This window comes from Perognathus longimembris, chromosome 23 (assembly GCF_023159225.1).
Source record: "Perognathus longimembris pacificus isolate PPM17 chromosome 23, ASM2315922v1, whole genome shotgun sequence".
Taxonomy (NCBI): Eukaryota; Metazoa; Chordata; class Mammalia; order Rodentia; family Heteromyidae; genus Perognathus; species Perognathus longimembris.
This window is the reverse complement of record NC_063183.1, coordinates 7,130,790-7,147,244: the sequence shown is the minus strand read 5'-3', so window position 1 is coordinate 7,147,244 and position 16,455 is coordinate 7,130,790. Positions and strand designations below refer to the sequence as shown.

The following is a 16,455-nucleotide window of genomic DNA, read 5'->3' as shown; positions in this document are numbered from 1 at the left end:
TCAGCCTTACCCAAAGCAATCAGCACTTATAACTTGGATTTCTAGGAGACATCAAGTAGACACAAACACAAATCATGCAGTCTCACATGTACAATCTAAAAAGGTGACAGAACTCAAGTAGAATGGAGTGCCAGTGGCTGGAAGGCAGGAAAAAAAAATGTGTATTTCCTGGTCCAAGAGTAGCTTGAGGCACAAGTGCTGCTATGTACAAGAGTCTAACTACAGTTAATGGATTTTAAGGCTGGAAGTGCTCAATGCTGGACCCCATACCTGAGATCCTGGACTCAGTCAAGCCTTACATAAGAAAAAGTAATAGATATCCCAAGGTTGCTAACAATGGATTTTTTACCCTACAGGACTGGGGACTGAACTCAGAGCCTCATACTTGCCAGGTAAATCCTCTACCACTTAAAAGCCATGCGCCTCGCTAAACATTCACATTGAACCCTATAAATATGTAATTGCCAATTTAAAAAAAAAACTCCCGGCAGTACTGGGGATCGAATCCAGGGCCTCGCACATGCTAAGCAAGCAAGCACTCTGAAATGTTAAAAACAATGAGATGACATTGTTAAGAATCATGCCCATAGATGTCAGGGGCTTGGATCCTAGGTGCTGTACAATACAGCCTTCAAAATGAACCTTAGCCCTACATTGTTACAGAAACCCAGCACAGACCTTGAATGCAGACTGGGGGAGAAAAATAAAGAGGATGCAAACCTGCAGCAGCAGTCCCCACCCACAACCCTCTCTCCTCTAATGACCTAAAGCAAGATCACCGTGATACTAAGGTGTCAATAGTGTAAACTATACTATCAAAAGAAAGTAAAAAAAAAAAAATAGTGTAAACTATTAGTCCTGTCACTCCAGCTACTCAGGAGAGAGACTGAATGAAAGTTCCAAGTCTCATCTCAAGAAAAAAAGCTGGGTGTGATACTGGAGGAATATGTAGGACCACACATAAGCTAGGCACCAGGTAGCTCTCACCTGTAATCTTAGCTACTCAGAAATCTGAGGACTCTGAAACCATGGGCAGGAAAGCCCTTGACTATTTCTTTTTAATCTCTAACCATCAAAAAGTCAGAAGCAGAGCTGTCGCTCACGTGGTACAGCAAAGCTGGGCACTGGTAGCTCATGCCTGTAAACCTAGCTACTTAGGAGGCTGAGATCTGAGGAACCACAGTTCAAAGACAGCGCGGGCAGAAAAGTCCCTATGACACTCATCTCCAATTAACCACTCAAACACTGGAAGTAGAGCTGAGGCTACAAAACAGTCCAGCGCTGGCCCGGAACACAATTCCCAGGGCCCAAGTTTAAGCCCCACAACCTAAAAAAAAAAAAAAAAAAAAAAAAAAGCTCAGGGAACAAGGAACACACCTGTAATCCTACTCAGGAGGCTGAAATCTGAGGATCACCATTCACAGCTGGCTCACAACCAGCCAGAGCAGGAAAGTCTGTTATCTCCAATGAACCACTGAGATATCTAGAAGTGGAGCTGTTCAAAAGTGGTAGAGCACTAGCCTACAACAGAAAAGCTCAGGGACAGCACCCAGGTCTTGAGTTCAAGCCCCATGACGAACAAAAATGAAAAAGCTCAAGGACAGTTCGCAGTCCAAGCACCAGGCCCACCACAAATTTTTTTTTTGGCCAGTCCTGGGGCTTGGACTCAGGGCCTGAGCACTGTCCCTGGCTTCTTTTTTGCTCAAGGCTAGCACTCTGCCACTTGAGCCACAGCGCCACTTCTGGTTGTTTTCTGTATATGTGGTGCTGGGGAATTGAACCCAGGGCCTCATGTACACTAGGCAAGCACTCTTGCCACTAGGCCATATCCCCAGGCCCACAAATTTTTTTTAAAGCACAGCTAGATGCCAGTAGCTCACACCTGTAATCCTGCTCAGAAGCAGAGATTTGAGGATCAGCATTCAGTTAGTTCAGTCAGCTGGGGCAAAAAAAAAAAAAAAAAAAAGTCCCAGAAAAGACTTATCTTCAATTAATCACTCAGAAACTGGAAGTGGAGCAGTGGCTCAAAATGGCAGATCACTAGCCTTGAGTAAAAGCAGCTCTGGAACGGGCCAAAAAAAAAAAAAAAAAAGCTAAGGATAGCAGTACCAGGCCTATAATCTCAGCAACTCTGGATGCCTCCAGAGACTCAAGGCTGGGCAAAGGCAAAGCCTAACACTGCTCTCCTTTGCCTGGTTTTTGTTTTGTCAGTCCTGGGACTTGGACTCAGGGCCTGAGCACTGTCCCTGGCTTCTTTTTGCTCAAGGCTAGCCACTCTACCACTTGAGCCACAGCGCCACTTCTGGCTTTTTCTGTTTATGTGGTGCTGAGGAATTGAGCCCAGGGCTTCATGCATGTAAGGCAAGCACACTAGGCCACATTCCCAGCCCCTCCCCTTCACCTATTTTTATTCTCTAAAAACCTAGATTTTTCATGCTCTTTATCCCATAATGGTCCCTCCCCACTAGACATGACAAAAACCAATCTAAAATCTTCAGCCATAGCTGGCAATGTGGCCTAGTGTTAAGAGTGCTTGCCCCATATACATGGAGATCTGGGTTCGACTCCTCAGTATCACACGGTGGGAAAAAAGCCAGAAGTGGTCCTGTGGCTCCCTTGAGCAAAAAGAAGCCAGGGACAGTGCTCAGGCCCTGAGTCCATGGCAAAAAAAAAAAAAATCTTCAGCCAGGTGTCAGTGGCTCATGTCTATAACCTAGCAACTCAGGAGGCTGAGATCTGAGGACCCACGTTCAAAGCCAGCCTACCACAACTCAGCAGAGAAATCCAACTCATATCCAATTAGCCAGAAAAACTCTGGAGACATGGCTCAAGTGACAGAGCCAAGAAAGCTAACGGATAGTATATGTCTAAGTTCAAGCCCCATTACCACTACCAACACAGGTTGGGAAGGGGAAAACACTGATTTTTCTCACCTAAACGCACTGTTCCTTTAGACTCAGAATTAGGTTAACTTTTGCCTTGCTCAAAGGAGATTCTCCTAGATCACTCCATTTGTTCACAATTACAGGTTGGGACTGACATTTCCACATCAACTCAACTGTTTAATGGGCAAGAAATTGGTTGGTCCTTTTTGGTCAACCATTAAGTCCATGAGTAAGGAGCTGTACCACGACTGGACTGCCCTGCCCTATGCTTCCCCATATCCAAAGTAACCAACCCAGCAAGCCACCACCTGGGGAGAATGTGTTTGGCCACACCCACTATCCTCCATGAGGATGCTTTTCTTTTGCCAGGCCTGAGGACTGAACCTGGGGCCTGGGCAGTCCTTTTGCTCAAGGCCTGCACTCCCTTTGTGGTACTGAGGAATCAAGCCCAGGGCTTCATGCATGATAGCCAGGGCTCTACCACCAGCCCTGCCATGTTTCCTAACAATACCATTTGTTACAAGTGTCTTAAGCCAGGTGCCAGTGGGTCTGTAACCCTAAAATTGAAATTTGAAGTGTATGGTTTGGAGCCAGCCTGGCCAAAAGCTAGATCCTAGCACCAAAGAACTTTACAACTACAGGTCTCAAGCACCTGCAAAGCCATTTGTTTCATCTTAAAACAATGCACAACAATGTCATATACATGTAACCTCAGCCCTTGAGAGGTTAAAGCAGGGCTGAGGTCAATTTAGGTTATACTGCTGGACCCCTTTCCATTCCACTCCCTCCCTCCCCCCCCCCCCAAAAAAAGACCCACGTGGGGCTGGGCAGACTAGATTTATGTTAACTATAGCCACTTGTCTAGCATGTACAAAAAAGACTAGCACCACAAAAGAAAATCCTTTGTTCTGTCATAATTATCAATTCTTTTTGAGCCCCACTTCTTATAGCCCTAAGGCTGTCCTTGTTCGTGGACTGCCTCAGCCTCCCAAGTGCTGGAACCATAGCTGTGCACATGCCACTCCCAGCTTTAGTTTTGTATATTCAAATTCATGCCTATCCAGCAGCTGCTAGATGTAGACTAGTTTCCTTAATTCAGATTCGGGTAAGAAAAAAAAATTGGCCTTCAGGCATCAGGAAAGGCAAGGTTGCGGGGGGGGGGGGGGGGGGAAGACTATTAACTCGGTGACTCATTTCACACTCCACTTTAAAGGAGGCTTTCCAATCCCTTCATCATTGACGCAAGCCTAAAATTCCCAAGTAAGGTATCAGGAGGCTCAGAGTGTGGCTCAGGGGTAGTGCTTGCCTAGCATGCATGAAAGCCCCGGATTGGATGTCTCAGTACCACATAAACAGAGAAAGTACGAGTGGCCTTCTGGACACAAGCACAATGGAAAAATGGTCCAACTGTTCCTATGTAGTAAGTTGTCTATGTAATGCTTACCCCCAGAAAACTACATGGCAGTTTTTTTTGTCAGCTGCAAGCCTTGACCTTTGGGCCTAGGCTGGGAGCTCATTTGCTCAAGGCTAGTGCTCTACCACTTTAATCCACTTCTGGCTTGAGTTAAATGGAGCTAAGAGTCTCACGGGAACTTTTTCTGCCCAGGCTGGCTTCAAACCAAGATCCTCCTGAGTAGCTAGGATTACAGGTTTGAGCCACCAGTGCCAGTCAGATCACCTTCTTTAAATACAGGAACTACTCTCTCCTTTCCCATCACTTGCTCAAGCACCGTTTGTACTGGAGCAAGATCACTTTACACTCATTTCTACTCCAAGAGATCAGGTATTCTCAGAAGACAACTCCTCACCATTCCTTTCCAGGACACCGTTCTTCCAGGCAAGTGAGGAGTGGGAGTAGGGGTGGGGAGGGAAGAAATTTTAACTAAAACCATAGCTTTTAATGGGATCCAGAGGTATGGTTACAATTACAGTCCGACACAAAAAAATCCATGGGTGTTGACGAGTTGGAAGGTTACAAAAGAACGAAGGTTGAAGGTAACACTGGGTACAGGAAGTTGTTCCAGAACTTCAGGAGCCGGCTAATACGGCCTATCCCTGCGATCCTGTCTGTGCTCACCCCTGAAAAGAGAGTACATATTAGTCTCCAGTTTTCCATCATCTCCACCCCAAAACACCTTACAAGCCCTCTCTACCAAAACAAATCTCATTTCTGCCTCTGTGATATACTTAAAAACAAATTCCCTAATTTTCTATCCTTCCCAATAAGGTTACCTTATCAGCTCTTCCCAAAGAAACTATTCTCTTCACCAAACCCTGTTACGCTCCTGACCTCTACTCAATTACTTTTATTTTGATTTAGAGCCTTACTCACCTAGAGTCCATCTTGCCAGGGCCAAAGCCACCTCTGTCCCCACCACCCCGGCCCCCTCGGAAGCCCCCTCGGTCTCCGCCTCGGCCTCGGTAGCCACCCCGATCGTAGCCTCCTCTGCCACCACGACGATCATCTCCATAGTTACCCCCTAGGACAGAAAAAAAAAAAAAAAAACAGGGTATTACCTTCATGCTCCAACCTTCCACTTACCCTTCCGGCCAAAAACTTAATGTCAGCTCTGCCACTTTCTTACCCATATGAGAGCCCCCTGGTCCCCCTCCTGGGCCATCTGGTTTAGGGGCCTTACACTGATTGCATTCATTTCTCCAGGAGAAGTTCATGTTCTCACAGGTACTAAGAAAACATAAGACAATTAGGTAATATACAGAATTCACAAGACATGCTTCTCAGGAAGAGCAAAAAGAAAAATTAAACCTAATCTACTCTACTATTCCTCACAATACAATAGTGTCCCCATACCCACCATTTCAGTGTCCCTATTACCCAATCCCAGAAATAATTTATGGGATATAAACTGCACATATTTCTGAGTCCTGATGGAAACTTGTCCAGCTTCTCAAAGCTGTATACACTGTGCTTCCCATTCAGTGTAGCCGCTTATCAGACCCACTGGCTCGGTTGGCTCGGTACCACACTGCTGTGTTCAAGTACTTTCCAAGCTCTGTACTATCCCAGGCTGCAAGCACCCAGTGATGATTTTAGAAACACAGCATATCCAAAGGAAGTGGGGGAACTACTCCACACTCACGCAGCCTTCACATTCTTTAGTATGGAAAACACCCACATAGCCTGCCATAGTACCAACTTTAAAACAAGTTTCACTCACGGATTAGGACACTTCCAGTCCCCAGCTCGTTGCTGTCCTCCACCGCCACCACCGCCACTGGGGAATCCTCCCCGGCCACCGCCACCACTGCCTCCGCCTCCATAGCCCCCACGGCCCATTGGTCCTAGTAGAAACATGATAAGGAGTCTGGCACCTTCAAACTTTGGCTAATGTCTTCTCTTCCACATCATCTCCTAATACCACGAGTAAGTAATTGGGTATTAATCAGCAGCTCCTCACCTCCTCGCCCTCGGCCTCCACGACCATTGCCACCACCTCGATTGAAGTCTGCTCGGCGAGTAGCAAATGAAACCTTGATAGGATTCCCAGAGAATTCTTTACCTAAAGTAGTAAGACATAAAAGGAGACTTTGGAGCTGGGGGCACAATTCAATAGAAAGGTGCTGGCCTAGGATGTATGAGGTCTTATCTGCAACTCTACAAAATAAGACACCTGCACATCAAGACCTTTATATAAATCCAAAGTCACTTCCTATCTTCTTGAAACTTTATAATCTGATACTACACTAAAATTACAAATAAGACTCAAAAGAACCCTCAAGGGGCTAGGAATATGGCCTAGTGCTAGAGTGCTCGCCTCATATACACGAAGCCCTGGGTTCGACTCCTCAGTACCACATAAACAGGGGGAAAAAAAGCCAGAAGTGGCGCTGTGGCTCAAGTGGCAGAGTGCTAGCCTTGAGCAAGAAAAAGCCAAGGACAGTGCTCAGCCCTGAGTCCAAGCCCCAAGGACTGGCAAAAAAGAAAATGAGAAGCCAGGTATCTGAGAAACAGATCATGATTCAAGCCCAGCAGCAGTCCATGACTTCATCTCTAAAATCATCAGCAGAAAGTACACCTCAAGTGGTAGAGTACCTGTTTAGTAGGCAAGACAAGCAGAGAAGCTTGAATTCAAGGCCAGATACAAGGGGGAAAAAAAAAAACACCTCAGAATGAAGCCTAGCCAGGTTCTTAAAACTCCTTCTTACCCACCCCGCCATTTTTCTCATACATACCATCAAACCAGTCAATAGCTGCTTTAGCAGAAGGTGGGTCATCAAAGGAGACTGTTGCCTCTCCCTTCAGCTTGCCTGTTTCCCTGTCTGTGTACAAGTTAATCATGGGCTGTCCGGTTTTCTTATTTGTCTGAAGAAAACAAAATGAAAAGGCCATTTTAGAGGAGCTCCAGGGCCTCATGCTGGCTTAGCACCTGACAAAAACCTTGGTACTTCTAGATTACTTATTGATATCTAATGCAATGTATATTTATTCAAGAAATTCAGTATAGATGCACCCTATCAAATATTTGATTTGAGTTTGACTCAATCTACCAACACAGAACTTGTGAATACAAAGAACCATTTGGTTCTGCTCCTGACATTCTCTAACCTCAGCTCCCACTCTTCCCGGCTTCCATCTTACAGGTAATCTAAATTAAAGCCACAGTCAGCACTGCAACTCTGGACATTTCTTTATTGCTTTTTGTGTTCTTTTAGTAAACGGCAACGTCTTTTAATGCTCCACACTAGCATCTATTTTCATTAATGTATGAGGTCCACACTCCCTCCGCTTCACAAGTACCTTAATAATACCAATCTGCTTGAAGTAGTCGGCCACAGACTCGATTGTGACATTCTCACCCAGGCCCTGTACAAAGATCGTGTTGTTGTCCGAATTATCCTGTTCTGCTTGTTCGAGATAGGGGGAAATGAGAATTAGAAAAGGCAAATTAAAGATTTTTTTAAAAAGGTCTAGGTAAATAGAACAAGTTAAATACTTGATATTGAAGCTTTCAACAATAAAAACAAGGGATTTCAGGGCCAAGCAACTAGTATTATTTTGGGTTCTGGTTAGACAAGAAACACATACCATTCTATTTTAGTATTTGATTGTCCATCTCCCGGCATGTTCATACGTTAGGTTTACTTTACAACTACCTTTCAAACATGTTAAAAAGCCAGTATAGAAACCAGGGCTCAGAAGTTCACTGCCCAAAATCTTATAACCACACACGCAGTGTTTACCAACATTCAACTAAAGACCCCTAAGGAATTTATTTTATGTTAAACCCTATATATGTATGAATACAGTCAAGAGAAACTTAATGCTCTTCTTTATGTGTGATGCAACCAGCTCTTCCACTCACTGATTTTGTTCACCTATTTGGACATGACATGCATTTTTCAAAAACTGCTTTGAAAAAGCAGTACTGAAGCATCCTTCCCAGACGTAGTATCATCACCTAGACAGGTTAGAATCTCAGAACCTACTAAATTGCTGGGAAAGGACTCAACTATTGGTCCAATATTTCTAGTATCTACTTGAATACCTTTATCCTCTCTACCCCTGCTTTTCTCATTACTTTTTAAGTTTCACAGAGCATTTAAGTCTAGGTTTCACAGTGGACTCACCAGAATCATGTCGAGATCCTTGATCCCGAGGGCCTTAAGTGACATAAAAAAAAAAAGAACAAAAACAAGGAAAAGGAGCCATTAGTCAACAGGAAAAGACAATAAAAACAAACACACACCAAATTCTAGCTCTTGCAAAGTATTCCGTAAATGCTCTCATCCTTACTCCAAACCCTAGGCAAGTCTCAGGGAGACACAGGTCCCCTTTCCACAAGAGCTTTTAACTTTTGAGTCCCTACAGGTTTGAGTTCACACTTCAGAAAATACAGCCTCCCCCAGCTCCTGCTGGGAAATGTCCTCAGCACAGAAGGGGGAGGGGACGACCCATTAAGTGATTAACAAACCAACTCAGAGCTTGGCCCTGTTCTCTCACCCCAGAGAGACATGGGCTCACCACCAGCAATGTGATGTACATCCATCCACTTGGAACACCAAAAACATTACTTATCCCTTATAGAACAATGTTTAAATTTCATCTTTAGAAACCATTCTTAAAACCATGTTGTTTCCCCAAAGCCACATGAAAATAAAATTTAAAAACTCGTACATAATATCTATTGTGTTTTTAAAGCATGTCCCAGGGAACAGACCAGAAATCTTATTTCCATAATGCAGCCTCTATTTTTTTCCAGAGACCATCTTTGACCAATGTTTTATCTGAATTCATCATATCCTATGTATAAATATTGTACCAATACACAATGACACCTAAGTCATGAACCCAAGCCTTTGGCTTTTAAATGTTGAAACAAATCAAGAAACCTTGTTAGTTAACCAAACCAGAAAAGTTCCAGCTTACTGGGAGACTTCTCAAATTTGACATTTTTCCATGAATTCAGTTTGTGCAGTGTAAGACCTGGTTATTTCCCATGAGCCACACATGCTCCCAAACCTTTCTTGAAGTAGTCCACACCTTCCTTCCCAGAGCTAGTATCTATGTGCCCAGCTGAGTTAAGTACAAATGTAGAACTGCATTGACGCCACTCAGTACTTAATGTAAAAAATACACACCAACTTCACCATCCTCAGGGCAGGGCACATTCCACGTCCTTCTCCCAAGAATTAAACACCTGGAAGTTGTTACACACACATACACGCACACCAGCCTTGGATACACTGATCAAAGGGTCCTAAAGCCAAGTTGGCATCACGTGTTCCAGCATACTCTCCAGTTGCTCATGATGGTGGCCACTAAGTGCCAGGTGTGGCACATCCCTGTCCAGAGGCCAACTATACACCTCCATTAACCCGGGTCCAACCAATTTGGTAGCAGACTGCCAAAGTTTTTACCCCTGCCTGCCGCCTCCACGTTAGCACACATCTGGTAGCAGGTGCCAGTCCTACCCCACCCCCTTCTGGAGGTGATTATGGACACTTCAAAAACCTTTGACAAATTAACACACTAAGACATCTGCAAATGAACAATCAGACAAAGCATTGCTGGGAGTTGGGAATTTTGGAAACTCTGTTCACTTACCACCAAATTTATTGAAGCCACCACGGTCACTTCCGCTGGAGAAGACAAGTTAGAAGAAAGGACATGAAGCTTCCAACGGCTACAAAAGGGTGTTTTTTTGATTTTAACATGCCCCATATACATGGGTAGGTGTTTTGGAAAAAAGATACAAGTGGCTACTAAAATACATCCCTTCCTGACCACCCCTTGTCTGACCTTTGAGCATGTCTCACACACACACGTGTGCAATATCTCAGACACAGGATTTTTCTTTATATATGTATATATAGATAATAGAAATGTATCTATTTCCTCTGGAAAAAAAATGACCCATTTTCCTTGGTAGTTCTTCTGGTGTAGCAGATGTTTTTTCCTCTTGTTTTAAGTAGTTGACAACCCAGTAGTTGGTTTAAAAACTACCCCCAATTTACCCAGAAAACATTTCACAGCAGGCTGGGGGTAGCCCTGAACACGTTTTTGTGGTTTTTGCTTTGAAAGCAGCAAGCAGACCCAACCCCATTCCATATAAAAAGTCAAAACCAAAGGCAATTTCCCCTTAAAGCAAGACAAACTTAGCTAAGCCCTATCCTAACTACTGAGCTGTTTTGATCATCCCCCTATCCCCGGGGTCACCCCTTCTACACTGGGAGAAGAGCGGAGTATTTTGCAATGTCACCTTTCATACCTGTGGCACATAAAATGCAGAGCAAGTTAACAGTCACATAACAGTTGCTTTTCTTTTTAAAGTTTTGCATTAAACACACGCACACAACAGTTTTCTCCTTACTTTTGAATGTCTTTTTTGAGACTGCCCCCGCCCACCTCTAATACTTACCACAAATATATTTTAAAAACCTACTTAAAAAAAAGGAATACCACTAATAATCCTCCCCTTTTCAAAGAGACAAGAGGGTCCTTCAAATCATATTTACAACAGATTTGACAAATGTTTTAACATCAAATCTAAGGTTCTACTTCAATTTCTATGGGAAGGGAAAAGGCAGTTGGACAAAGTTGATGTTCAGAAACTAACCAGGGGAAGATAGACAGTGGAGCAAATAGGTGGAATACCACTGTCAAGCCTATTTTGCCCCAAAGGTCTGCACACATCAGTCACATGACCATATAAACCATGTCACACACAAAACCAGTCAAATTAGTGCAAATCAAGTTCATGGGTTCAAGTGACTACAGAATATGGGAAGAGTAAGCAGCCAATTCCTGGAAGCTTACGTGAGATCAACCATTACCACCGCCCTTGGAGGACACATGGGTATACACAGAACAAAGTTCCCCTACCAGTTCCCAGGAGTGGGATCATCAGTTTCCCTTGCAGACAAAGAAATTTTACTCCCATGTTTCTTGCCTAGCATATCAATGACCCTAATTCATATGTGCTTATGTATCTGTTTTCTTTGGAAATAAAAGCATCAATACTCAAGTAGCTACTCAAAAGTGTAGATGGGCTTGTAGGCTCCCAACTTCTCATAAAAATGTAATAGGGATGTAGCAACAATCACTGCCCAAAAGTCAAAGCCCTTACAGATGCCCAGAGAACAAGAATACTATAACCATGCACTAAGGACTAGGCTTCAGGGGATTCATGCAACCCTCCACTCTCCTCACCCCAAATACTCCCTGGCTCATGAGACACCTACCCCATGCCGCCTCTGCCTCCACGGCCACCTCCACGACCTCTGGGTTCATAGCCACCACTGCTGCGGTTATAACCACCGCCACCGCCCCTGCCTCGGCCCCCACGGTCTTGCTGGCCTCCCCCGTAGCCACCGCCACCACTCTGGTCCTGATTGCCATAGCCGCCACCACCACCACTCATGGAGGACTGATCTTGGCCATAGTTGCCTGTATGGGAAAAAGGATACGTTGAATAAGGGCTGAGAATATAATTTAGTAGCAGGCTATGTGCTTATTAGCACAGATAGTCTTGCAGTTAATCCTGAGTCCCACCCACTGAAAGTAGGTAATCACGAAGTAGCAGGGTCAATAGTGCCAGAAAACAAAGGACAAAAGGAATAAAAAGAGCTAGGAAAAAAAATAAAGCAACTCTTAGGTTAAGGGTCAGAGTACAAATTCTAAGGAAAGTAGGAAACAGCTACAAACACTTTCTTACCTCCACCACCCCCTCCACCTCCTCCGCTGCTACTGTTATATTGGTTCTGCTGTCCGTAGCCTTGAGGGGGATTGTAAGAGCTTTGCTGCTGTCCATAACTCTGTTGTTGTCCTCCATAGCCAGATTGTTGGCCATAGCCCCCACTTTGGGGCTGCCCATAGCTACTGCTCTGGGAGCTGCCACCATAACTAAAGGGAAAATAAAAACAAAATCATAACCCTACCATGACCAATTAAATCCCTTTCACTTCACTTTTAAAATTAATTTTTGCCAGTCCTGGGGCTTGAATTCAGGCCCTGAGCACTGTCCCTGGCTTCCTTTTTGCTCAAGGCTAGCACTCTGCCACTTGAGCCACAGTGCCACTTTCTATATATGTGGTGCTGGGCAATCAAACCCAGGGCTTCATGTATACAAGGCAAGCACTCTTGCCACTAGGCCATATTCCCAGCCCTCACTTCACTTTTAGTATGTTCCATTCTCTTTATCCAACAGAGACTATCAATTCACACCTCATCTTTCTGGCCTTACCTTCCAGAGGTGCTGCTGGGAGCTGGCTGCTGGCCATAACCAGGGTAGGAAGACTGCTGCCCATAAGACGACTGGGAACTCTGGCTACTGCCATACCCTCCAGTGGAGCCATACCCCTGAGGAGCTGACTGAGTTCCATAGCCTGCTACAAAGAAAACAGAAAGGGAATCACAAAAGTTCTAAGGAAAGAAAAAAAAAAGGCATGGAATACATTAAATTATATACTGTTCCGGTGGGGGCACAGAACAGTGGGAGAGAGGGTGAGCAAATGTAGTCATTATATTCAATGCGGTGATGTAAAAACTGAACTACGTACCTTAAGGGGAGGAATGGGAGGGGGGAAATGGGTGAGAAAGCAGGGGTAATACTGAACAAGAAGCATTGTACTTGTAACCTGACTTATGGAATTGTAACCCAGTTGCACAACTACTTAATAAAAAGAAAACCAGTGCTGGGCTGGGAATATGGCCTAGTGGCAAGAGTGCTTGCCTCCTACACATGAAGGTCTCGGTTCGATTCCCCAGCACCACATATGGAAAACGGCCAGAAGGGGCACTGTGGCTCAGGTGGCAGAGTGCTAGCCTTGAGTGGGAAGAAGCCAGGGAGGGACAGTGCTCAGGCCCTGAGTCCAAGGCCCAGGACTGGCCAAAAAAAAAGAAAACCAGTGCTTTTTATAATCAGCTAAGAAACTGCTAATCCTCCAACTCATAATCACGCATCTTCTAAACACTAGTTAATGCTCCAACTTCACTCCTACTCATGCTTTCCCAAAACCAGGTTAATGCTCCATCTTTACTCTCACTCATGCTCTCCCAAAACCAATCTCCAAGACCACTAATCACAACCCCAGAGTTAGTAGCTGCAATTGAATATGCTGATATGTATACATCATATATGCAACAACCCACACTGATTATACTTCTAGACCTTAGGGCCAATTTTCTATTTTCATCTTTGTGTATCACATGACTTATGGCAAAATGATGTCAACTATTTTCAAGCAAAACATTTCTATGCAATAATCAGCCTAAAACTGGTTCTCCTTACAAGCATTTCCTGTTTCATGCCAAGAGGAGAAATAGGAAAAGGTTCAACCTTAATAGCAAAGAAAAAAACATATAAAAGCACTTATAATCCAAAAAACATTTGCCTGAAACGACTGGACTACAAAGAGCAAGTTAGCAGTAATTCAATGTATATCCTATCCTACAAAATTAGGAAAAGGGAAAACATGGAAAGATGTTTTGTAATCATAAGCTAATGTTAAATGGCAACCCCTTTGTATACAAGTACACAAGACACTTGAAAAAGAATGGTAAGTTAATAGACTGAGTGGAAAATAATTTGAACATTGTTCAAGTTAAAGAAAAGCAACATTCACAAAGAGCAGGTAGAAGCAGGGTGGTCTCAATAAGAGGAACTCACTGTTCTGAGTCTGTCCATACGAAGAGCCATAACTGCTCTGACCATAGCCTGAAGTGTCTGCTGACTGGCCATAACCACTGTAACTCTGCTGTCCATAGGGCTGATTGCTCTGCTGGGAGTAGCCCTGCCCAGGCTGAGTAGGGTAGGCCCCATAGCTAGAGGAAAAGAAAATAGGACAATCAGGAAATTACCTAACAAACCAAAAACAAACTAAAGTTAGTTCCTTCTGCAAACAGAACTGGCACTTACCTTTGGGTTGCTTGCTGGGTATAATCTGCAAAAGAAAAATACAATTTCATTAACCACCAGCTGTCATACTGGTGACAGCTTAAGCACTGAGGCCACTAGAGGAAGGAAATCAAAACTTTGGAATTCTTCCATAAGACATTGAGAAAGGCGAGCTAGAAGTATCGAGTTTTCTTACAATAAAGGAAAAAGCACTGGTTCCTGAAGACCAAACTTCTGGGGTGTTTTATTTTGCAGAGTTACTCAAGCTTCTACTGAACTATAACTCCAGCCCAAGTATTTACTTGACAAAAAAAAAAAAAAAAGATTTTGGTGGATAGCACTACTAGGGTCCTCGAGCCTCCCCCCCCCAGGCTTGTGTCACATGACTCATACACAGCATTTTCACACCGCTGGGGGGTGAAATTCTGAATTCTGTCTCACCACCGTTAAGTCAAGAGACAGTAACTCAACCCACAGATACTAAATAAGTGGCAGAGGTTTGGTATCAAGGGTGCAGTGTTCAAACTCAAAGGGGGGGAAGGAGGGGAAAGGTCTGGAAAAAAGATGATGTGCTCAACCTTGGAAGACAAAAAGTGCAGCCTGGAAACTAAGACAACAAAAGCCCTTTGACCTCAAACAACTCAGACCTTTGCTGTTCCTCAGAAACCAACTATCACCGGGGACTCGGGTCATCCTGAGACCTGTGCTGGAAACTGTTCTCTCCTCTAGCCTATCTTTACCTTTCTTAGGGCTGCTGGGAGACACAGCAAACCACAGAAGACAGAGGACATTTTTTAAACTGCTGTATTAACAATGTAGCTAGCATGATAAGCTCATCTCCGTTCAGGAAGCCACAAAAATGAGCAGGCGAGGGTGTGGTCTGGGTGGGTTGCTACCACCGAAAATCGAAACTTAGGCGGGAATCCCACCCGCCCGGCCAGCCCCCGGGTCAGTCCGTTGGTCAATCCCCGTATTGCCGCCCCACACTACGTTAGGCCGGCGCACGGCCCAGATGCCGCCCCCGGCCCGGGCCGCGTGGCAAAAGAGGCGGGAAGAGGACGGTCCCGCCCCCTCCCGAGGGATCCCAGGGCGAGGCCCTCTACTGCTCCAGCAGCGACCGACAAGTCCGCGGCCGAGGGTCTCGCGACAAAACGCTGGGCCGACGCAAGGCGGGGAAGGGGATCCGCGCCGTGGGGAGGGGGAGGGGCCAGCAAAGCGCGTGCGCGCGCCCGGGTGCCCGGATGCAGCACTGCGACAAAGCGAGACGGTCGTGGGGCCGATGGGGGAAGGGAATGGCTACAGAGACCAGGCCTCCCACCTCACCTCACGCTCCCACCCACCCAGAAACTTCCCCTTCGACAATCTCCTCGAGTAAGTGGACTGTGGAAAGAGGCTTCCGGCTCAGCTCGAGGAGCCTGAGGCGCGAAACAAAATGGCGACAGCGACCTCCCCCCCACCCTTCCACCCTCCCCGACTTCCCGCCACAGCGAGGCGAAAAGCTCCTACAAGCGATCACCACCTCGGGCCCACTGGAAATTATAAGTCTGACGAGGAGGAAATGAGACCCCGAATCGGCGCGCCGCTACCGCCTCGCGCCCTCACATACCGTTGGAGGCCATGTCCGCGCACGCGCGTACTGGCCGGCAAGCAGCGAGATTCCAAGCGCTCGGAACGCCGACGCCGGGAGGACTGAGCAGCCCCGCCTCCTGCGTCAAGGCTTATGTAGGCCTCCCCCGCCTACGCACCGCGGCGGGATGTACCAAATCTGAAAAACAACGGGGGGAGAAGTAGGCCCCGGTTCCTATTGTTGCTAGAGAACTTGAGGGCCCGAGCAGACGAAAAGAAAAAAGATTAACAAAATCCTTTAACAATACGTACGCTTACCTTCACAATCTGTTCTGGTAAGTAGCTCTTTAAATCTCTATATGACTGGCCCCTGGCCTAGTCTACCCCTATAGAGACACAATGGTACGTCCTAGCTCCCCGCTAAGGGCGAGGCGAGGGGGCCCCTAGCGTTTGCGGGCGGAACTGCAGTTCGAGCCCGGAGTCGGGCTGTGGGAACTGGAATTCTTTACATTGGACCCTTTCACTCTGGGCGGAGGGCTGCCGCCTTCTGTTGCCATTCCATCGCATCAGACTCTCTCATCGTCCCTCCAGCCTCCGGCTCTGCTTCTAATCTTTCCTCGTCTGGCAGCACACCCCGACTGTTTCGG

The 16,455-nt window shown here is 45.6% G+C and overlaps 1 protein-coding gene across 2 annotated transcripts; it reads right to left on the bottom strand.

The window, feature by feature from the left end:
• Positions 1-4,761: 4,761 nt before the first annotated feature.
• On the bottom strand, positions 4,762-15,970 carry Fus (FUS RNA binding protein). 2 transcript variants are annotated; one of them, XM_048332390.1, is made up of 15 exons: positions 15,849-15,970; positions 14,264-14,288; positions 14,015-14,169; positions 12,590-12,734; positions 12,062-12,249; positions 11,589-11,793; positions 9,952-9,986; positions 8,475-8,507; positions 7,645-7,748; positions 7,080-7,209; positions 6,305-6,406; positions 6,065-6,188; positions 5,471-5,571; positions 5,218-5,365; positions 4,762-4,964 (listed from the first exon to the last, which is right to left on the bottom strand). In XM_048332390.1, the coding sequence occupies exons 1-15, from the start codon at positions 15,859-15,861 to the stop codon at positions 4,925-4,927; spliced, it is 1,548 nt and encodes a 515-aa protein (XP_048188347.1). In that variant the 5' UTR covers positions 15,862-15,970; the 3' UTR covers positions 4,762-4,924. The 2 variants fall into 2 exon arrangements, with proteins under 2 accessions (XP_048188347.1, XP_048188348.1); XM_048332391.1 differs by having other exon boundaries at positions 12,590-12,731; positions 15,849-15,953.
• Positions 15,971-16,455: the final 485 nt, after the last annotated feature.